The sequence below is a fragment of the Thalassophryne amazonica genome, chromosome 12 (genome assembly GCF_902500255.1).
Source record: "Thalassophryne amazonica chromosome 12, fThaAma1.1, whole genome shotgun sequence".
NCBI classification, from domain to species: domain Eukaryota; kingdom Metazoa; phylum Chordata; class Actinopteri; order Batrachoidiformes; family Batrachoididae; genus Thalassophryne; species Thalassophryne amazonica.
In genome coordinates, this window is record NC_047114.1 from 26,584,079 (window position 1) to 26,608,486 (window position 24,408).

General features: G+C 41.3%; 1 protein-coding gene across 1 annotated transcript; it reads right to left on the minus strand.

Annotated features, from left to right (window-relative positions):
- Window positions 1-17,285: 17,285 nt before the first annotated feature.
- LOC117521181 (homeodomain-interacting protein kinase 1-like) lies at window positions 17,286-24,174 on the minus strand. Its single transcript, XM_034182532.1, has 11 exons — window positions 24,085-24,174; window positions 22,247-22,452; window positions 21,926-22,117; window positions 21,054-21,235; window positions 20,528-20,651; window positions 20,303-20,422; window positions 20,134-20,223; window positions 19,866-20,038; window positions 19,658-19,772; window positions 17,666-17,755; window positions 17,286-17,351 (listed from the first exon to the last, which is right to left on the minus strand). Exons 1-11 carry the CDS (start codon window positions 24,143-24,145, stop codon window positions 17,286-17,288), a joined length of 1,419 nt encoding a protein of 472 aa, XP_034038423.1. The 5' UTR covers window positions 24,146-24,174.
- Between the last annotated feature and the right edge of the window lie 234 nt (window positions 24,175-24,408).

The window sequence follows — 24,408 nt, forward strand, 5'->3', positions numbered from 1 at the left end:
GAGCTTTTTGTTTATATATATATAATATATATATATATATATATATATATATATATATATATATATATATATATATATATATATATATATATATATATATATAAAAATGTGTATGTGTGTCAGTTTATCATGTGAAATTATCTGATTAATCTGTGTCGAGGTGTAAGGGATCGTTATGTCATTCGTGAACTGTCGCATCTTTTAAATCAGGCTGTCACACGCAGGCTGAACAATATTACAATGTCTTCTGTATTGGAAAGGGTGCTGGACTCTGTTAAAAATCAATTAAAAATCCACTCTATAGTTTTGGGAGGAAAACGTGCTAAGACCCGTTTCGCAAATAGCGGATACCTCTGCCTGCATTGTCTTACGCAGGATTTCTGTTATGGTTACTGACAATTTTCCTCGATTTAATCCCTACCACTTCTTTACACTGTACACATTTATCGTGGACGTCCTTTGTCACAGCGTAAGACAACAACTCCTGGAGAGATCTGAAGTCCTGACCATCCTGCAGAAACTTAATACAGCGATTTTGTTGTGTGTGCCGCTGAAGAGGAGGTACTGCTGGCCCACCACCACCAGATGGCGCTCTGCTTGGAGTGTGGGCTTCAAGCAGGAGAGGGCGCCGGAGCCACTGGGAGTGACAGCTGTCACTCTTCATCAGCACCAGCTGTCACTCAGTCAACTCATCACCATCTCCATAAAGGCCGGACTGCAACTCCACCTCCTCGCCGAGAAATCATCTATCGTACAGGTAACTCTCTGCTGAATCTTAATCGAGCATTAGTCTGATCGCTTTTGCAGCCGTTTTCCTGGGACGGATTCCTTGTCTGCTGAGTTGGCGTTTGGTGTGGACTGCGACGGCTTCGCCTCCCACCCCACCCAGATAAGTGGCTGTCTCAGGAGCTGTCTGAGTGTGTTATCGGAGGTGGAGGTTCTCCCTCCTAACTGAACACAGACTGTGGGATTACTGAGTGTGCGTACTCACACTCATCAAACTGTTTCTGTTCTCTGCCAGCAGTACCGGGTCTGACTGCTGAAGACAGCGGCCACCTGGGGCGCAGGGCTTGGCGGCTCCGGTGTTCTTCAGATCCGTTGGTGGTGGAAGCCGTGTGGGTTCCGGCTCTTCTATCACCAGACGTCTTCTATCTTCGAGCCTGCCACACGCCACATTGTGTGTGATTGACATTCCGCAATATTGTTATTGTCTGTACTTTGTTGTGCGCTTCACAACATTAAATTGTTACTTTTTGTCTTATCCATTGTCCGTTCATTTAACGCCCCCTGTTGTGGGTCCGTGTCACGACACCTTCCCAACAGATTTGTCTGAATAATGGCGGGGATGTTTTACACCGAACCCTGCAGATGATTAAATAGTAACTTTTTTCTGTTTTTTTTTTTTTTTTGAATGAATGATAAAAAAGGTGTTTTTCGTTATTCACATACTTGATCCCTTACATGATGGCTGAAGAAAGATTGATGAGAAATGTATATTATGACCCTTCAAATCCTGGAAGCTTCGGCGGTGTGGAACACTTACAGAAGGCTATCAAAGCTGAATCCGGGGTTAAACCCTCCAGGAAAGATGTGGAGTATTTCTTGTCCGGGGAAGATGCTTACACTTTACATAAACCCACAAGGATGAATTTTATCAGAAATAGGGTGTTTGTTACAGCCCCTATGAAACAATTCCAAGCTGCTCTCTGTGATATGCAGGCTTTATCAGCTCATAACAACAACTATAAGTATCTCTTAACAGTAAGACATATTTCAAAAAAGCATATGCCAGGCTTTTCAAAACGAAAACAGGTCGTGAGGTCTCAAGCGCTTTCGCCACCGTTTACATGAAAGCGGAGTCCCACAGAAGTTGCAGACTGATGCTGGGAAAGAATTTCTCAACAAGGTTTTTTCAGCCCTCATGAAAAAAAAACAGCATAAAACATTTTTCAACTGCCAGCGATCTGAAGGCCTCAGTCATTAAACGCTTTAATCGGACACTAAAAACCAAGATGTGGAGGTTTTTCACTGTAAACAATACACGTCGTTACATCGACGTGCTGCAGGATCTGCTTAAAGCCTATAATGCATCTTTATCATAAAAGCATTAAGATGAGTCCGAATGAGATTAATGCTCAAAATGTCGATCAAGTGTTTCAAAATTTGTATGGGACTTTTCCCCTACGCACAAGTCCTATGAAGTTTAAATATAAGGTTGGTGTCAGGATCTCCAAGCTCAGGGGAGTTTTTGATAAAAAAAAATATCTACAGAGTTTTACAGATGAAATGTTCACAGTGTCAGAATGTATTCCATGTTTCCCACTTGTGTATAAATTAACGGACTACGACGGCGAGATCATTGAAATTTCATTTTATGAACCAGAATTGCAGAAGGTTAAAATATCAAAAGACAAACCGTATCAGGTTCAAGAAATTATTCATGAACATTTTACCAAGGGGAAGAAATTTGTATTTGTCAGGTGGAAGAACTGGACTGAGAAATTTAACTCCTGGGCTCCTGCAGACCAACTGATGGCCATATAAATGTGATGACATCTATCTTCAATCGGCATATGAAAAATAGATCGGGACCTGAAACAAGGATTTTATGTGACTCTGCCTTCAAGCACCAGCCTAAAAGTATTCCCGGACAACACGATTTCGTGTTACCAGGTGGACTTGGCTCGACACCTGGATTTAGAGGGAGAGTGGGTTGTGGCGCCGACGGAGATTTCTTATCCTCACACTTGGTTAAATATTCCGTAAAAGCGCTGCTCTACATTTCAGGTGAAAAAAATTACAGGTCCTCCGTCCAAGAACAAAATCTCCGTTCACTTGACTTCTTTTGAGGCAGGATATTATGACAACTTTGACCTTATTGCAATGCAGATAAACTCTCGTTTGAAGAATATAGATCCAAAGATCTCTTTAAAATATGACGATATTCAAAAATTTTGTGTGGGAAGGAGACGGTACCTGCCACGTACATTTTGAAACCCCAACGGCGTACATGCTGGGGTTACAGCCTGATAAGTGGTTGAGATGTGGGACCGTGACCTCCCCGCATTTCTCTGATATAAAAGGCGGGTTATATCATTTTTTCTGTTACACAGACGTTGTTCAGGCTCAGACGGTGGATGACAGTTTTGCTCCTCTGCTCCGCTGTTTCGAGATCCAAGGGACGTTTGGAGAAATTGTCACGCAAAGATTCAATCCTGCTTATTATATTCCAGTTTCTAAAAGACATATTGAAAAGATACGCGTTGAGATTCATACAGATCAAGACGAGCCCATTAAATTCACATATGGGAAAGTGATTGTCACCTAACACTTTAAACCAACGGGTTAAAAAAAAAACAATGCAACCTGATGTTTATAGATTTGTTCCTTATTATGAAAATCAGGTTGGTCACGGTTATTCCGGTGACCCTGTTATGTACGGGAAAGGTTTGGGTAACATATTTTGAAAATTATTCAAGTTCGTCACGCCTTTATTTAAACAAGGATACGCACTTACCAAACCTCACCTAAAAAAAAACGCCGCCAAAAATATCGCGTCTGATGTGGTGAGCCGTGTGGTTGAAAGGGTGTCCCGTCCTCAGGAAGCCGGCGTGCAGGAAGGATCCGGGATCATGATACTCTCGCGACGCCCCAGGAAACGCCCTCCCGGGAAATGCATAGGCAGGGGTAAAAAAAACAAGAGTCTCACACAAACGTGAGACAGTCCGACAGAACGCCAAGAAGAGAAGACCGTCTCGTGATATTTTTTTCTTAAGGATGGGCCTGTAATGATATAATTCACCCGAGTGCGCCATGAGCGAGCTAGACCTATTTACCATCCCAGCGATGCAACTCTCGATAGAGGACAGTCAATATGGGGAAATAACTCCGATATCTGCGCTGACTGATACCGGGCCGATCGAATTTTTTTATCCCCGGAGACGGAGAAAGATACCTGGATTTAAATAACACGCTGATTCATCTCAGGGTGAAAGTTACAAATGCTGACGGGAGTAATCTGGCTGCTGACGCCAGCGTGGGGCTAATAAATTACCCCCTAAACACAATTTTTTCACAGGTCGATGTCACTCTGGGTGACAGGTTAATTTCCCAGTCCAGCACCACACATCCTTACAGGGCTATGATTGAAACATTACTGAACTTCTCAGCTGAATCACTCAAATCTCGGTTCACAGCAGGCCTTTTTTTCAAAGACACGGCAGGCGAGCTGGATTCAACCGTGATGGCTGATGACGGGCCCAACGCAGGTCTGGTGAGCAGAGCGCGCCTCACCACTTGGTCGAGAGAAATCCAGCTGCTTGGTCCGTTACACGCAGACATCTTTTTCTGCGAGAGGTCGTTGTTAAATAATGTTGACATTAGAGTTAAGCTGATTTGTGTAGGTGACGCTTTCAGCCTGATGTGTGCTGATAACAGCACTTTTAAGTTAAACATCCTGGGAGCGTCTCTTTTTGTTAAGAAAGTCTCAGTCTCCCCAGCAGTTCGTCTCAGCCACAATGCGGCGTTATTGAAAGGGAACGCCCTGTATCCGTTATCATGGATTAATGTGAAAACCTGTTATCCCTCACAATTCCAGAATTTGCAATCAGGAAAATCTGTTTCTGGGGGTCATGCCGAAATATGTCGTCCTGGGTATGGTGAACCACAATGCTTTCAGCGGAAAAAGGGATTTATCCCTGTTTAACTTCCGACACTACGATGTGGAATATGTGGCTCTAAGCCAAAGTGGGAGACAGGTGGCTTCTAAACCCTTCCAACCACAAATTAACAATGAGATCTCTGTCAGAGAGTTTTATAATTTGTACACAGCCACAGGGAGACATTTGAAGGATCTTCCTCTCTGTATAACTCGTGACGATTTCCCACTGGGATACACCTTGTACGCCTTTAACCTGAGTCTGGAGGAGGATACGGGGGCATTGTCACTGGTTTGTACTGGCAGTCTAAGGCTGGAATTGCGTTTCAGAGTGGCGACCCCGCATACGATAACGCTAGTGGTCTACGTGTGCTACGACTCCATTCTGGAAATTAACTCCAAACGGCAAGTGTTGGTCGATTTTTACTGAATCGTGAACACCCTCGAGTTGGAGGCCGTGATGAGGCGTTTAGCAGGAAACATTTTCAGAGGAGTGTGGGCCTGTGATGAATTAGATCGCATCAAAGCGAAACTGCCTGCTTTTTTCATAGTAAATACCCACCCAAGGCATTTACTGGGTGAACACTGGCTGGCGATCACTGTTGAAAAAGACGGTGGAGTTACGTTTTTTGATTCCTTCGGATTTAGCCTGGACTTCAACCTATACCCCAAAGGTATCCTACAGTATTTGGAAAATCAACCTGGGATTACAAAGATTTTCTATCATAATAGACAGCTACAACACGAAATGTCAGATGTGTGTGGGCAACACTGTGTCTTTTATTTGTCTAAAAGAGTCTGCGGGCTGTCCTACAATCAGAATCAGAATCAGAAGAAGTTTATTGCGATTGCCAATGAACAGGATTCACAGACTAGGAATTTGCTTTGATATAATGGTGCAACATTAAGGAGAGAGCAATATAAAATGCTAAGATAAAATATAAAATATGTGCTAAAATAAGATAAAATATGAAATATGAAAGGCTGTGTGCAACAGAAAAACAGTGCAGTGGGAGGAGTGAAATTAAAAACCAAAGTAAAGTGACTCGTGATAAAATGATAAAGTGACAGAGTTAAGGTTAAGGTGACTGAGTTATGAGGTGTTCATGAGTCTAACGGCAGAGGGGAAGAAACTGGTCTTATGGCGAGAGGTTCTGGTCCGGATGGACCGTAGCCTCCTGCCCGAGGGGAGTGGTTTGAATAGACTGTGTGCAGGGTGAGAAGGGTTGGCTGTGATCCAACCTGCTCGGCCCAGAGTCCTGGAGACGTGCAGGTCGTGGAGAGATGGAAGGCTACAGCCAATCACCTTTTCAGCAGAGGCCACAATGCGCTGCAGTCTGTGTCTGTCCCTGGCTGTGGCCCCGGCGTACCACACCATGATGCCTTCTTGGTGAGGGAGCTGATGGTTGAGTCCCATTTGAGGTCCTGGGTGATGGTGGTGCCAAGGAAGCAGTGACAGTCCACAGTGGTGATGGGGCTGTTGGTGAGGGCGAGGGAGGGCGGGGGCGCTGTGGTTTTCCTGAAGTCCAGGATCATCTCCACTGTTTTCTGGGCGTTGAGCTCCAAGTTGTTGCTGCTGCACCAGCTCACCAGCCGGTGTACAAAGATGAACTGTCTTTATACACCCGCAACACTGTTAAGAACAATGATATGGTTTTTGAATTTGTGAAGGAATATCAGCAATGTACCAGAACAGGCTGTAAGAACTCGTGTAACCAGTGTTGATGTTGTTTTCATGCGTTTAAAACCTGTTACAATTTACACTGAATGAAATCGCTGTAGACTGTTACTTTTGTAAAGATTTTTATTGTGGTGATAAACATGCTGTATAACAACAAATTATATATTAAATAAATGATTAGTACAACAACAAGGTCTGGTTCTTTTATTTGAAAACTCTGTGATCTTCTTTCATGCTGGACGTGTCAGCGGCTCTGACGCCTGGGTATCTCTGACCATGTTGCTGATCCGGTTAGGGTAATAGTACGTTCACAACATGAGAAATGCATTTGAAACACTCTGATAAGGCTCTACGGACAAGAGCATTAAACTCTAGTGCCTAAAACTCTCATGAATATATTCTCTGGGTTTATAGACATTGTTATTGTGTCTGTGTTTATTAAATTCCAAGCATCTTAAATGTAACAGACACGGATTATCTGGAATTTTGTTTTGGCAAGTTTTCAAGGTCTCTACTGTCATCTACTGGCCAGTTGTATTCATTCGCCCTATTGACAAATCCCAAAATCCCTTGCGTGCCAGAGAGTTGCTGCAGTCAACATATAAACCGAATTTCAGACATATATCTATTAGTCTCGAACAAAGAGGACAAACAGTGTTGTAAAGAACAATAAGACATTAAAGAGCAAACTTCACTTTCCCCCAGAACGACATGATCAGGCAGCGATTGTAGCTCACAGCAGCTCCCATTGAAAATAACGGAGAGACAGCCTGTGATTCTTGCATGTTTACATAAAACAAACACAATAACAACGTCTATAAACCCAATATAGTCACGAGAGTTTTAGGTACAATATAAAAATAGTTTTATGTTGCGATGTTAATGGTGTTGTCTGTGTGCAGCTAAAGTGCAGCATGATCAGAGCGTCTCAATGCAGTTCTCAATGTTACTGCGACCTCTCCAAGGTTTTGCGGGATTTGAAACGTCAATAGGACGAATAGCCAACATTTATGTGTCAAGACAATATTGAGTGCACGTTTTACAATATAATAAAATGTGTGCATATTGCACAATATAATAAAATGTGCGCACAACATAATAAAACATTATCAAATTCATGAGAGCACATGACAATATGGTGTGAGAAATAGGTCATAAAGATGATAAGATAAAACATAAAATTCTCTCCACATGCAAAACATTTTACGATGACACTTCCAGGGCTCCGTAAAAATGCCTGTTTTTACAAAAAAAAAAAATGGAACATTTTACAAAAGCACTCATCTGCAAAAGCATTTATCTGTAAACACACAACATACGACACACGTCACATTAACGTGTTGGTTTACATAATGAAAGACTGAAACAATCAGTGTTTAGCAGAGGCACATTTTACCCAAAATCCTTTGCGAGCTGTCTGTGTTTGTTACAAAACCTCAGAATTAGTGCATTATTCAACATTAAAAGATATATGTTATATTTTAACTTTGTACAAATGACAGAATTGACATTAATGGAGTTATTCTATCGGTATTAATGTTATTTATAAATCAAAACCACCGGAGCATTATGACTGGTAGAGAGTTGTCTTTTGTGGCTGCTTTCAGCTTGTGTCTGCGCTGGAAGCTGTGTAGTAAACAAGAGCTTCCAGCAGGGGGCAGGATGTTCAAAGACAGAAGTGTGGGCTCTTGTTTGGGTCTGTTGTAGCTTTTGATGCTACCAGAAGCGATTGTGGTGTTAAAACTCATATTCAATTTATTAGTAGTTGCTGGAATTTATCGGTTATCTGTAACTTCTGATACATTTTTGGGTGGTTTATCATTTTATCTTTATCAAAGATAACTTTTCAGGTATCTGATAATCTGTTATCAAAGTTAGTGATGGCAATTTCGAAGCCTCATGAACCAATGAGCCACTGCAACACAACTGGCTGAAAATCGACACACAATCGACAGTTATGAAAGCCTTTATTGTAGACTATATGTACATTTATCATTCCTCAAACAATATTTGGATAAAATGTGATGGGAAAAGTGAGAAAGGCATGTGCTTCTGCAACTGGTGCTTATGTTACTGTAATTTGTAAATAGAATAGAGGGGATAGGAGACAGTGATTGTGCAACTTTCAACAATTTTTATTCAAAAAAAGAATAATTTCAACAGTGCTGGGCTTTAAACAGCTCCTCTTCTGCATCACTACCTCTCCAGCTTTGGAGAAGACCCGCTCGCAAGGCACTGATGTTGCTGGCAACGACAAATATTTTTTTGCCATTCTATGTAAATTGGGATAGACTGCGACATGTTTATATCATTGAATGATACAAACCAACTCTGCTGTCCAGTCGTTCCCACAGGCTATCTCCACTCTCCTGCCTCTGTTCTTCCTGTGGTGCAGCCTGATAAAGTTGATAATATGTAAGATGCAAGTATATGTAACTAAATAATAGTTTATCAAATGAGCGACTACCTGTGATGTAGATGGCGTCCTGTCGAACTGCAGAAGCACATTCGACTGTTATTCTGTTTACTGCATCCTGGGCATGTGATTGGTTTCCAAAAGCTAACGTTTTGAAACGCGGATCGAGAATTGTTGAAAATGCGAGGTGCAGTTAACCAGTCCTGCAGCCTTTGTTGCCAGTTTATGTTGAACCATTTGGATGAGAGGGATAACCTTTGAAGCCGATACAGTTTTTTCCGCCAACAGCTCGGTTGTGGCCATATTAAATGGTGCCAGTACATCAAGGCAATCACTTATGGTATCATACTCATTGAATGAGAGGGGAGGTATATCTGTGGTGAGGGATGCAAGTGCAGCTCTGACTGGTTCACGCTGCTCATACAACCTCTGGAGCATGAAAAATGTTGAATTCCAGCGTGTTTCCATTTCTTGTATTAGTTTGTGTTGTGGTTTCTGTAGCTGTTTTTGAATGTCACTGAGTTTCTCTTTTGCTTTGACACTGGTTTTAAAATATGTCACAATTCGACGAGCTTTTACTCTTATGTCTGCAAGAACTGGAGTTGAATCCAGGGCTTTCTTGACAACAAGGTTGAAACTGTGTGCAAAGCATGGCACATTGCGCACATTTAGCAATTGAGCACATCGAATCATATTTGCAGCATTGTCTGTGATTATACAGTGGACTTTCTGTTTCAAGCCCCATTGTTCAAGTTGCAGCTCCATGGCATCCCTTAAATGCTCTGCAGTGTGTGACTGGGTGAAATATCCCACTCCCAGCAAAACACTTGCTAGCTCAGTGTTTTCTTTTACGTAGTGGCAGGTGACCCCAAGATAGGCATCCATGATCATTGATGTCCACATATCAGCAGTCAGACTTACTGACTCTGCCTTTTCCACCTCAGCTATGGCCTTCTTTTTGTCCTCTTCGTATTTCTTCTCCACCATACATTTGAAAGTTTGGTGAAAAGGCAAGGCATATGTTGGGTCAAACCTTTGTAGTAAAGCCCTGAAGGCTTTGCTCTCCACTATTTTGAACGGTTGTGCATCTTGCACAACATAGTCCACCAGTGCCTCATCCAAATCAGCTTATCTGCCTTTAATGGAAATACAGTATGACATGCTGAGCTATTTTTGTTTATGAGTATGTTTTAATCTTAGATAAAGAATAAATTATAGCTTATATGGCCTGATTCCTGCTCCAGGAGCAGCAGCCATTGATGTCTTGGGGTGTTTGGACCTCAGGTGTCACAGCATTGAAGATGTATTGTTAAATCTTCAATGCTGCAACTCTTGAGCACAAATCAAGCATTTGACCTTTTTGGGGCTTATTAGATCAAAGTGCTCCCAAGCAATTGATCGTGCTCTTTTTGGAACTGGCTCCTCCATGTCCCTTCCTCACCACTACTCACTCTGTCACACACACACTCAGCTTTCTCACACCTTTCACTTCAACTAAATCACAGCTCTTCAGTCCCTCAGTGACTGAAGAGGCTACTGTTGAAAATGCGCCTGTTGAAAAGGCTACTGTTCCATGCACATATTCACAGACCTCCACATGTAGCCTGCAGCCTCAGGAGAAAAAATGCCAACAGCAGGTAGAGAGAAAATCTTTCACCTACCATTGATGTCTTCATAACAGCACAATGTGCTGTTTTTGTGTTTAAGAGTAAAAGCATCAATGAGTTGGTTTGCTTTCCAGAGGCCGTGTTCTCTGAGGGTTAATTGTCAGGAGTGACACCGGGTCACTGGTTTGTCTGTGCCTACTGCTGATCAAGTAATTCTTTAGGCCACACAGACTTCACTTCTTTCCACTTCCACTCGTAGATATTTGGGCAGCAAAAACTGAACCATTTCAGCAACTTGAAACTACCCTCACTGCAGTACAAAGTCATCATTGATGCTGAAAAACTCATCCATGCCTTTGTCTCCTCTTGGCTTGACTACTGTAAGTCCCTGCTCTTTGGGATCTCTGGAAAAAAAAGCCTTCATGGCTCCAATACATTTGAAACAGTGTAGCAAGAATTCTGATGAGTACGTAAACAGGAGCACATTACACCTGTTCTCCATAACTTCCCCATCCTGTGTTGACGTGGAGGGTCTCCCTTTGACACCTGGAGATATACCAGGCCTTGCTGTGTTGAGTTTCTCCTTTTTGAAGAAATTTCATGACCTCTGCTTGATGCAAACTTAGGACATTGAATGTTGGCACAGCTTTCCACTACAGCTGTTCCCAGGAATCTGTTGGTGATGCACCTGTGACTGTGATTAAACATACGTAATATGTGACACTGTTCTAATGTCACATAACCTTTGGGTCATTTTGAAAGTTAAAAGTCAAGGTCAGTCTAACTCAGTTTGGAGTCATTATGGATTCAATGTGGTGGAGTGGTTGTGTGTGAGCTGAGGACAGAGTAATTCAGTTTTGGACAGGACTGATGAAACGTCAGGGCCACACAGGACCAGATATGATGGGATCACTGAATTAGAAAGAATCAGTTTGCTTATCTCACTTTCAAACATGAAAGGTGGCGGTGCAGGTGTTTCTGTGTTGTTTCAGAAACTGAAATTTTCAATTTATGTAACACCAAATCACAACAACGTTACCTCATGGCGTTTCATACAATTAATGTCTAACCTTACCAACCCGCAGAGCAAGCACACAGGGGCAGTGGTAAGGAAAAACTCCCTACGATGATTTGGGGAAGAAACCTTAAGCAGACCAGACTCAAAAGGGTGACCCTCTACTTGGGCCATGCTACAGACACAATTTACAGAAAAACTCTAAACAAAAATGGAAGTAATGTTGCCAGTGCACAGGACAGGAGGGTACAGAAACAGAAAACAGACACCACACTCATCTCTGGATGGAATCCATCCTGCATAACTGTTTTTAGGGTGATAAAGATGTCATGTGTTGCCAAGACATTTGAGGTTGACGTGCACGCTCACAGTGAGACCAACTTCCACTAAAGGAGAGCAATAGTTGAACACCAGTGGACCAAGTCCACTGAATTTACTGTGTGCCATGTTAAAGAATACAAGAACATAGAGAGACAGGAGGAGAGAGCTGACTTATTACATGAGCGTGTGCACCACCATTAGTGCACGAACACAACACTCTGCAAGGCCAAAACTGTCTCAACTGGGTTATCTGTTTAATTTCTAACACTTTATTTTTATGGTTTTAAGGTGGTTGCTTGTTTGTTTTCACCAGAGAGAAGCTGCTAAAAGCCCTGTGACAGACTGGTGTCCTGTTCAGGGTGAACCCGACTCAAGGCCAAGAGCTGCTGGGATACTGTAGGCTCCAGCCCCCCTATGACCCTTAATTTGAGTAAGCGGGTAGAGTGAAAGGATGAGTGGAAAACTGCTCAAAACAATCTTCCCACAAGTGAGAATTTGAACCTTTTCTTCTTGATTTGAGAGACAAATTTATTTATTCATTTTTAAGATGAAAGGTGCAAGACTGATACACAGACTTACAGAATTTTAAGCATTATATTGTTGGAATTCATTGCACCGCAATTACTGAAAAATCATTTTTATACAATAACTTTTGAACTAATAAAGACATAAAAGTGATTTGAAGTTCTACTGGTATGTTTTCATAGTCAAGGATGTCAAATACACTCAACAAAAATATAAACGCAACACTTTTGGTTTTGCTCCCATTTTGTATGAGATGAACTCAAAGATCTAAAACCTTTTCCACATACACAATATCACCATTTCCCTCAAATATTGTTCACAAACCAGTCTAAATCTGTGATAGTGAGCACTTCTCCTTTGCTGAGATAATCCATCCCACCTCACAGGTGTGCCATATCAAGATGCTGATTAGACACCATGATTAGTGCACAGGTGTGCCTTAGACTGCCCACAATAAAAGGCCACTCTGAAAGGTGACATTTTAGACATTTAGACATTTTTTTACGTTCAATGATTCCACGGCGTGTAGATGTTATGGTGTCAGTGACCCCATGGCCTTGGCGGAGGTTTGCACTCTCTGAGTGCTTCTAGTTATCAATGTGGTTTTGTCTGATGCTTTTTTGCTTGGGTTTGGTGTCACTACTTGTTCTTGTCTGTCACTTGGGTCTTTGGTGGTGGGTGGTTCTTCCCCTTTTTCCACACACTGCTCTGGAACTTTCCTGCACACCTGTTTTCAATCAACTACTCATCACAGCCTGTATTTAAACCTCTTGTTTCCTTCGCTTTCTTTTCAGATCGTTGCACTGTATGTGTTCACTTCCAGCCCTTTTCATGCTCTGTTCTCAACCTGGTTTTGTCTTTCATGACTATACCGGCTTATTTTTAGGACCACACCTTAGTCTAATGTTTTTGACACTGTTGCTGAATTTAGACTGTTTTACTGTGGACCTATTTATTTATTTATTTGTTTGTTTGTTTTTTTTGCTTGGTAACCCAGTAAAACCTTTTGTCCGAACCCCTTCTGTGTCTGAGCTCAGCATTTGTGTCCAGCCCTTCCTCATCTGATAATCAAATTGTGATGTACTGAAAGTTTCAAACCCAAAGTTTTGATTTCATGCACAGTGAGCCATTCAAACACAGAAAACCTTACAGATCTTAAAGCACCAGATCCCAGTGAGCATCACTGATGTTCTGGTAACAGCAGGACTTTGTAACTTTCAAGGACCACTGTGGAAAAGGCATCTCAGGGTGAGAAGATAAAATAGATGAAAAAACATGAAAAATTTTAATATGTTTGATCACAAGTTGTCTAATTGATAAGATCCAACTGATTTGGAAGGAGACTGGTGAAGGAAACCAACCAGACATTCATGACAACTCTGAAAGTGTAATACACTCCTGTGACTGTGATTGGAGAAGCCATACATTGTGCAGTGTGTGACTGTTGTGTCACCAGTAATAGTGGCCGATCAGGTTTTCAGTACCACTAAGGGCACAAAACGGTACTTAAATATATGATAGCCATCCCAGGGTGCAGTTATAGGCAGGTCAGGGTCAATGAAGAATTAGGTCAAAATTTAACTATCATATTGAGAAATATATTGCAGTATTTGTCTCATCATAATTCCAAAAAGGTGTAGTTTGGACAAACTATGACTGAAGTCTGTGGCGTTATGAGGTAAAAACAGCAAAAATGTTGACAAAAGTCAGTTTTTGCAGGGGGCCAAAGATAAAGTTGCTCAAATTTTGGTAAGAAGTGATGCAAATAATTGGTTTAGTTAATAGAGTTTTAAAAATGAATGGAAAAAACTATTTGTCATGCTTAGTTATCACGTTCCAGGGTGACATATGACACATGTGGTAGAATCCAATGGACCTTGACCTTATTTGACCTTTACTCTGGAAACCAAACATTTGACATGGACAAAACTATTCCAATTATTAATCCTTTTCTTTCAATCAATAATTTACATTCATGTTTACTGAAATTGGAGTAACTTTAACTTTTGACCCCTGTACAAACTGAGACTGATCTTTGACACAATTTTTTGCTGTTTTTACCCCATAACTCAATAACATTCAATCAGAGATAGTCCAAACTACACCTTTTTGGAATTATGATCAGACAAATAATGTGGCATATTTTTCAACATGGGCCTTAATGGTTAGCAGTGTTGGAGGTCTCATGGCTTCAACACACATTTTTGATGCCTTGGTCTCTGTCTCGTTATATAATATCTCAATCTTGGTCTTGATATTGTCTTGCCTCAAAGAAGAAGCTGAGGCTGGGTGGAGGTTGTTCATTCTTATCAATGACCTGCTGTTTATTGACCCACCAAACAAAAAGAACCTGTCAGGGTAACTTTATGCACACAATGATCTCTGCCCACAATGTGTTGTGTGTTGGGGGGGTTTGGCTGGACATTTTGGTGTTCTTTTCTTTTCTTTGCTCTCCAGGTGGTATGCAAACTGATTTATTGTCTGTGGAGAAGGTGCTGGCAGAAGAGTCCTTCACCCTCATCAACGTGATATGCAGCACCTGTGGATGATGCTCACGTGCAACCTTAAAGACTTTCAGCTGAAGCAGATAATGAGATGGCGTTCTGCATTTAAGCCATGTGTGATTCAAGCAGAATTGCCGGGAACTCGACCTTGTGATGTTCGTTTGTGAGACGCTGAGGACCGCGCCTGGGTTTGACACATCGTGCCTGTGAAGGAGGACGGGTGAGGGACACATGCTGTCAGCACACATCAGAGGTGATTTGATTGTCTGAATAATTGTTAACAGTAATTTGGTATTTTGTTACGCAGTATATGTGAATATTGATGAGAGTTGTGCAGCTTGCTTCTCACGGCCGTGGCGTGCGGACAGATGATCCTCCACCTGTTGTGAGAAGCTGCTCATTTACATAAAGCTTAAATTCAGACCTGAATGTGTTGCTGATAGTGTGTGCCTTTGAAGGATATTAGTTGTAGATGCTGACTTACCTCACCTTTTCTATCCTTCACAGAGTCGGTTTGTCGTGTCCACCTGGGGGGTGTTTGGCGTGAACGTGGGTCCAGAGGCGCTGGGCTTCGATCCCTTTGGGCGCTGGAGAGCGCGCCAGACAGACACATTTTATGTTTGTACACCGAGTATTGCACAAAAGCGGGGAAAATAAATTGTTTTGTTATTGGAACCGCTTTCTGGTTATTTTAGCGCTGGGTTCAGTCAGACGCAGGTCCGCTCCTCAACCCGCGTCGACACATAACACAATGTTTGAATTAAATTACATACGAGTCTGTGGGAACGGACCCGTCTGTTCAGATTTGATCATCATGTTACCAGGAGGTTTTAGCAGTGTCTCATATTGTGATGCAAATGTTTTAAAGACGTTTTTCCAGCAGTTTGTAGCATCGTATCAGCATTTCCTGAAGCAAGCGATTCATGTCATGTTACAAGAACATTGTAGTAGTGTGTCATATTGTTATCCAAATGTTTTGTTTCCAGTGGGTTGTAGCACTGACTAATTTTCTGAAGCTATTCAGTGAGTAATTATTTTAGTATCTTTAGAGGGGGAAACCCCCAGATGACTCCCTGAGGATGTCAGTGATGGGTACAGCCATGATTTGGGCAACACAAAGACTTAATACATTTTTTGATTTAGCACTGCAAGAAAATTAATGGGTCTTTTCACTGGGAGACACTGACACTGTGCACGTAATCACCATTAATACATTAATATGTCCATTTTTATTGATTTTTAAATACCATCTTTCTGGAAGAAATCATTTGAATTTAACAAGTTTGCACCACCATATACATTTATTATCATTATTATTATTTTTTTAAAAAACTTCTTATCTTGAATTCAGGCGTTATTTCCCACCACAGTTTGACAATCGTGGCCCAGCAGGGGGCAGTCAAGTGAAATAAATGCAGCTGTTTTGAAACACTATCACACTTTTTAAAATTATTATTTGAGAGGAAAGTTTCTTCCTGTCCAGCAGTTTGTAGCAGTGAATCGTTCCTTTGAAGCAAATGCTTCATGTGGTGTTTTCAATAGTTTGTGGGTTTCCAGTGCTATGCAGCAAGCCATTAAACATTTTCTGAAACAAATGTTTCAGGCCGTGTTTCCAATGTGTTTTAACAGTGAATCATCTTCTGAAGCAAATCTGGTACTAATCAGATGAGTTGTTATCTTTACACCTGTTAAAGGTCACGGGGGCTGGAGCCAATCCCAGCGGTCACTGGACGAGAGGCGCGGTTCACCCTGGACGTGAAGCCAGTCCATCGCCTGGCGAACGCAAAGTCAAGTTATGTTTACCAATTATTTTATGACCTTTGGAGAAACAAACTCCTTTGTGACATCACTGATGTTGCAGCCATGATTAGGGCTGCCCAAAGACTAAAAGTGGTAAAATTAACAGATCAACAAATGTCTTCAAACAAACAAATTATTAAATTTTTTATTTTGCATTGTGCATGTTGTTGCTGTACATATCTGTATTTTTTTCTTAATTAAATAAAATCTTATTGGAAGAAATCACTGATTTGAATTTTAATGAGTTTGCACAACCAGACATTCACCCCCCCCCCCCCCCCCCCCAAAAAAAACTCCTTTACTTGAATCCAGGTGTTATTTACCTCCACAGTTTGAGAGCCACGGCCCCACAGAGATCACATTTTCACAAATACACATTTTTTTATAAATGGAAATGTTTTACAACCCCAATTCCAATGAAATTGGGACATTGTATAAAATGTAAATAAAAACAGAATATAATGATTTGGAAATCCTCTTCAACCTATATAAAATTGAATACACCACAAAGACAAGATATTTAATGTTCAAACTGATAAAATTTATTGTTTTGGTGCAAATATTTGCTCATTTTGAAAAGGATGCCTGCAACACATTTCAAAAAAGCTGAGGACAGTGGTATGTTTACCACTGTGTTACATCACCTTTGCTTCTAACAACACTCAAGCGTTTGGGAACTGAGGACAACGCCCCAACTTCACTGGGGTTGTATTTGAGTCCGTGCACATGGACAATGCATGTTTAAACTCCGGCAGAGCTTCACTGTGTCACTCGTTTCTTCTGTCCACTGTTATCTGGGATCTTCTGAAACTGCAGTTTACCAGCCTGAAAAAGATGTAAATATAATTAAGAATGAAAGCCAAACAAAGATGTAACATGGTGAAGTCAGAAACAGATCACTGACAGAATTATCAGCACTGCTTCCACTGAGCTGGAGTCTTTACTTACTGAACCAGGGGCGCTGATTGTGTTTGGCAGGAATCATCTCCTCAGACTTCTGTTTGTGTGCCTAAAAAAGTAGCAAAAGTCATTTAGAAACTCAGTCATACCCAATGACTAAACACACAGAAATCAGAAAAAGATCAGTCACAGGATTATCAGCACTGCTTCCATCAACATAAGGTGGACTGTTGACTTACTGAAAAAGTCTCAGGGCCCCTTCTCCTTTTTGCTGCAGCACTCTGATGGAGGTCCAGATCAGAGACGTCGTCCATCCTTCGTTTCTTGTTCTAAAAAAACAATGACACAAAGAAATGTAGGCATACCCAAAGACTTAAAGGAGGAATACTTCATACTTAAAGGGGGTAACTCAGGAGGTGATGGTTTGGAGATTAAAGTGGTGGTCTTAAAACTAGATAATCCTGGGTTCAAATCCCTGATGGATTGGGGAAAATCACTCGGGTCCTTGAGCAAGGTCCTTAATCCCAAAATTGCTCCCAGTGTGCAGTTGTGTGTTGCACGTTTGCACTCAGACGTGTGTGAATATGAGGCATCATAGAAAAGCACTTTGACTATATGTGTCAGATGTAAGAGTCCTTTAGAAATGCTGTCCACTTAACATTTAATACAACCTCAAAACAGAAAAAGTTGGCACAAAATGGAAACTGCAGAGATTCTTCCATTTATCTAGATTTTTGTCACTGCAGATTGTTTGAACCCAAGATATTTTTGGCCCAGACTTTTTTTTTCATGCTCCCGTCACAAAATGAGTCACGCGTCCCATGTTGTGACACTTTTTCATTTTTACCGTTTCTAATTCTACCCCTTCCCCTAAACCTAGCCAGAACCCAAACAGACCCCCTCCGCATAATTTCGTGCTCTGTCCGTGCTCCGGACAGATCTTGTGTATAAGAATCAGGAGCCTTAATAATTTCACCAAACAACTAACAAAAGGGTATTTTAAGAAAGTCAAGGGAGCTTTTCAATGAAATTAATGAGACTGACTGAAAGTTTTTATTTTTATTTGCTTTGTCGATATAGTCTCTGGTGATAATGTCGGGCCAGATCTACTGATATCAGAAACTGAAGCAGCCAATCATGAATAAAGATCAATAAAAGGTGAAGGTACAGATGGCATTACCAGTGAACTGATCAAGACCCTTGGCCAACAAAGTTTTTTGGCCAAATTATGTGTGAAGACAGAGAAGGGAAATGGACCAGTGACTTTAGGAGATCTTTCTTCATACAAAAAAGAAGGAAAAGTCAAATGTGAGTAAACGGGGGAGATGGTCTAGTGTTTAATTGCACTTATTTCAAGATCACCCTGCCCATTCTCCATATGATGTGGAGTTGCATCAGGAAGGGAATCCAGATTAAAAGTTGTCTCAAATCAATATGCAGATCCACCACAGATCTACTGTGGTGACCCAGAGTGAAACAAGGGAGAAGCTAAATGTGGCTAACTCATGAACAGTCAAATGGAGGAGCACAGGACAATCAGCCTAATGTCACATTCTGTAAAAATTATCTTCAAACTTCTGACTGAACCTAAAGAAAACAAAGCAAAATACCATTTTGGCAGTGATCATTTTGTCTTCTGTAGGGGGGAAAAGAACAAGGAAGGCGACTGTGATACTTACTGTTGGAAGAAAGGAGCATAGAACATGACCAAGAACTTTTTTTGATTTGTCTATTTATGAAAAACCATTTGATCGGGTATAATGTGAAAAAGTACTCAGTATTAACAAAGATCAAAGTGGCTGGAAAGAGAGATGACATTATGATATATGACTCAGGAAGTGACATTCAATGTTTCAGTTTGAATTTGAGAGCCTTTTGAAACTGGCTTTAAATTTGTTTGTCTCCTGCATGTTTCTCAGCCGGCCGCGCCCAGCACCATCTTTTTCCCTACACAGAGCATCCAGACACGCTGGCCTCCAAGGACTATTCTGTTCACTGTCACCGCTATTTTTGTCAAATAAATCACGTTTACTACGATGCACATGTTGTCTGAACATAATTAATTAATTATTTTTTTTTGTAAAAGTTGGATTCAATTGGATTTGGTGGAATGTGACACCTTAATTATGTGGTGAAATCATTGGCTCAGCATTGGTTTCAGCCCCATCCTTTGATGAAACCTGATCACTAACACCATCACCTTGTTCTTCAGTGGCTTTAGGTGTACTTGCCTGGAGGCTGCTCGGTCGCTCCTTCTGTCCATCTGACTGAACTTTCTTTTCTGCTTTTCCAAACCCTTCCTCAATTCTTGACCACACAGTCAGCGTTGCTACGGCATCCATGGCGCTGCATCAAAGATGAAATCAGTCAAACCATCCAGCAAGTCTCATGTTTCTCTGATTTAGTAACATTTTCATCACGACACACATGGTCACTTACTAGGAGCTGGTGGGGACGCTGTTCACCAGGTGTGTCATCACTGTAAAGTTGTGTAACACTGCCTGTCTGGGGGTGAGTCGTCTGTCAGCCTCCACATCCAGCAACCCCTCAAGAAGGTGAAGAAACGCCTTCCTGTCTTCAACCTGCCTGGGATCCTCTGGATTCTCACATTCCTGATCGGTAAAGTCAAAGGTTCATCATTTAATCTCACTGAGAGCCAGTAATTGATATGAATTCAGTTTTTATATGTACAGAAGTGACTACGTACCGGCATCAGCTCGTCCAGACTGCTGGGCGTTTCAGACGAGTTCACACACTGGCTTTTGGGAAAACTGCCGAAATTAAACTCTTCTGTTGTCTAAAAACAAAAAAATATTGTAAATATTGTAATATAACTTAACAATAGCCAAAAATAAAGCAGAGCATCACTGCAGTACCATAAGTGTCCAAGCTGGTCCCCTGAAGTCCTCGTTCTTGTTAAAATACAGATCTGTGAACAGGCCCAGATCGAGCAGCTCATCTCTTGGCTGATCCAGGATCTGGATGATTTTGCTGAGCTGGAGAGAGAATATATCCAATCACATGAGCTGACGTTCTCCTTTCTGTCTTCTCTGGTTTTTGATATTTATCTGTGAGACACTGAAATCCATCACGTTACTCACCAGTTTGTGTGGACAGTTTGTATTAAAGAGGTTCCTGCCCAGATACAAGCAGGCGATGACACATCCCAGGCTCCATACGTCAATGGCCTCAGTGATGGGGAGGCCGAGGACAACCTCTGGAGCCCTGAAGATGAAAGATGAGAGCAACATGCAAGAAATGCTACCAATGTCTAACACAGTGGTGCCCAACGTGTTCCAGAAATGGCCGAGAGGGTGCAGGTTTTATTTACAGCCACTGACTCCAGCAGGTGATTTCACTGATGAACTCATCCCATCTGCTCAAAGTGATGTCAATCAGTGAAATCACCTGCTAGAGTCAGTGGCTGTAAAGACGACCTGCACCCTCTCTGCACTTTCTGGAACATGTTGGACACCACTGGTCAAAAGGGTAAGAAAACATCTGATGATATGAAACCACAATATATGACTAATAACCACAGAGAACAGCTGTGGATTACTATGTTAAATTCAATGACACAACCTCAGCTGTCACAACTAAAACAAGAACTGTCCAGGATGAACCCACCTGTAACTCACAGGCTGACAGGTCATGCCCCGCCTGACATGGTCAGCTGGAATCGCCAAACCAAAGTCGATTAATTTGACCCGGTATGGCTTTTCCATGTGATCCACGAGCATGATGTTGTCCATTTTGATGTCTGTGTGGATCACACCGATGCTCTTCAGGGCGTCCAGAGCTTGTAGCAGCTGCAGAAGAAGAAATGAACAAATTTATTTTCTGTTGCAGTAATTTGCACATTTCTTGAGTTTGAGATATGGAGCCAAAAGGGATTTGGCCCAGAATATGAATAAAATAGACCTGGCACTCGTGGGTGGGCTGGATGTGTAAAGTTCCAAAAAACTTTTCCCAGCCATGTTCTGTTTGGTTGTTACTTTGCTACGTTCTCACCCTCACAGAGTGACCTTCATAAAAGGTAGAGATACTATGAGCCCACATGCTCATATTCCCATTTGTGTCACCAGCTTGTTGGATGTGCTGCTGAGTCTTTGAGCCTCATCAACAGTGTGCAAGGATTTGTTCTATTTTTTGTGGACCAGCACAGAAACATGGACGGCCCATTTGAAAAGGAGCTAAAAGATGCACAGTTGAAGAAACAGCCATTGTTCTGCAGAATTTCAGTTAAACCTTTATCTCTGTCATCTCTACTGACGGTGAATCTTTGGCATTTTATTTCATGTGCATCCACTGCAGTGCATTAAGTCCATATCTTAGATAGTGTAACTTTTATTTTTGAGGGGTCAGATGGACTGGACTCGGCCCGTGGTGGACTACAGTCCAGGCTGTGAGTCAGTGGTGGAAAAAAGTGTCTGTGTGAAGTTTTGTTTGCTGTTGATGTGCTGAAAGTTTGAGAATGATTAAACCCACGTAATAATTACCTGCATGAGAATGATCCTGATGACGGACAGAGGGAGCGGCCTGCAGCCCCTCTCCACAAACACGTCGTGGAGACTTCTGTCGAGCATCTCAAACACCAGACACGGATGCCCTCGATGCTCCAAACTATCCAAGAAATGAACAAGATTGTTCTTTCTTGGATCCAGCTGGCGGATTCTGAGCAGCATCTCAAGCTAGAGACAAAAGACAAATTGATGTGATTCAGTCAGATTTCCTCACATACTGTAACACAACAGACAAACTGGAAGAAATATGTCCCGCCCCAAACAGACGTAATCATCACCAGGACTCTGAGGACCTACCTCTCTCTCAACATCATCCAGACAGTTTGTCCTCTTCAGGATCTTCACTGCCACGGGCTCACCGGTGTCTTCTCTGATGCACTTGGCCACTTTACCAAACACACCTTCTCCTTTCACCTCCCGTACGATGAAGCGACAGAAGCGGCCGAGCAGGAGTTCATTCTTCTTCACTAAAGTGTCCTCAGGTTGTGGGTTTTCTTGAGAGCCTGTTGAAAGAAATCAGTGGATTTCTTACATAAAAGTCATCACATGAAAGTGCTGAATTTTATTTTATTTTTTAATCTGTACAGCAGGTCGCTCAGTGGATAAGGAGCTGGTCTGCCACTATGCAGATGTTGGTTCAAGTCCTTTTCATGCTCCCTGTCTGTGTTTTTAATGAAGACACTTCATGTGTATTGTCTCAGTTCACCCAGTTGTCATTGGGTTCCAGCCTTGGCTGGGGAAGTAACCTGTGTCAGACTGGTGTCCTGTCCAGGGACAGTCTCAGACTTTCCTCTGTTTCATGCGACAGAATCCGCACATAAACACCGACACCAACGGGCCTCAGAGCCGAATGTGATTTCATATTAAATGAGAGTTCAATCTGGGAAATGTTTCATAATGGAAAGTGTCAGTATGAAGGCAGTTTGGTTTTGTGTTATTTAAAGCGCCAAACCACCCACTATGCTTCTTTAATGTAGCCGTTCCCAAACTTAAGAATTCCGAAGCCACTTTGAAATCTGGCAATCACCTTTCAATCACAAATTTAAATATGAGATTAAGACGAACTATTAACAGACAATGTATTAAATTTGTTTTTTCTTTTTTTTTTTCCTGTTCAGTCTTCACATAATTCAATATTTTCAGGTCATTGTGACCTTTACTACAAAACTGGAAATCAAATGCATTTTTTTTGTATTTTGTAAAATGTATTTAAACTGACCTCGTGTTCCATTTGCAATACCTTTAAGGTCCACCAGAGGCTCTCCACCCACACTGTGGGAACCACTGTTTTAATACATAAAAATTGCCAAATGTTCTCATGTCATGCAGAAAATATTTCAAAAACATGAATTTTCGCTGACAGATCCGCCCCTGGAGACTGTTCAATTGGACACACAGAGCACTTAGAGACACGTTTATTTTTTCCATTTAACAGCTTAACATGATCTAAACTATGGGAAAGTTGCGTTTTATGGCTAAAAGATGTATTTTAGCTAACGTCGGCTAAATTATTAAGTCTCACAGAACAATGTGACTTGTTACAAGGGCATTTAGCAACTCTGAAACATTATGTAGCTTAATTTCCTGTAGCTATGGAAACAAGGTGAGGTGGTCAGTGTTCACGATTTTCACTTGACTTTCATCATTAAATCAGTTTTTGATAAAATATCACAGTGGCCCTGTTTAAAAATACTCCTGTACGACATGCGTTATTCATATTTGATTCATTTACTTCGTGTAAACCTCCATTTTGATTGGATTCAAACAGGTGACATAATTTGACCCAATTTAACAAGTAAACAAATCCTCAGAATCACCAGAAAACTTCTTGGATTTAATTAATTTCACGTTAATTGTCTTTAATTTGTGTCATGAATGTGTCAAACTTGTCAACAATCAAAAAAATTTAAAGTTCTGTCAAAATTCTGATATGAGCTGTAAATATTATGGGAAGAAAAAAAATTAAATGTTTTTTCACAGGAAAAAAAAAGCACTAAAATGTCCTCGACTCGTTCCTAACTCAAGAACAATCTCTCCAAGATGTTATTGTAATTTGAAGACAATTTTTGAGTTTTAGCATCAAGCAGACCCACAGGGACAATCACAAAATGCCCCAAAATATTAAAATGGCTTACATGTTCCACTGTGACCCTTAGAATTTCCAGTTAGTGATGAAATTATGTAATATGAAGGCATTTTATCACTTTTGATGCTCTTGCACAAATTTATTCTGCTCTTGTTTTAATTTGTGTCAGTACCCAACCAGACCTAATGACTAACTGCCACCAACTGAAATTGAAGCAGACAGGAAGCTTCTCTTAATCCCTTTCAGTTCATGACGTCAGAGCGAACACTGATCACATGTGATTGGACCAACCCAGTCAAAATTCACATGGTTAAAATAAATAAATAAATTAATTAAAAACTTAATAAATAATCAATAATATTAGGTGCGGTAC

Excerpts from the sequence above, each read along its gene's own strand:
- LOC117521181 (XM_034182532.1), bottom strand. The coding sequence starts at position 24,145 with ATGCCTTCATATTACATAATTTCATCACTAACTGGAAATTCTAAGGGT. Across the intron at positions 20,039-20,133 it reads GTCTGGACGAGCTGATGCCG|GAATGTGAGAATCCAGAGGA; the intron begins GTACGTAGTCAC and ends TTTACCGATCAG. Across the intron at positions 19,773-19,865 it reads AGCGTCCCCACCAGCTCCTA|CGCCATGGATGCCGTAGCAA; the intron begins GTAAGTGACCAT and ends TCTTTGATGCAG.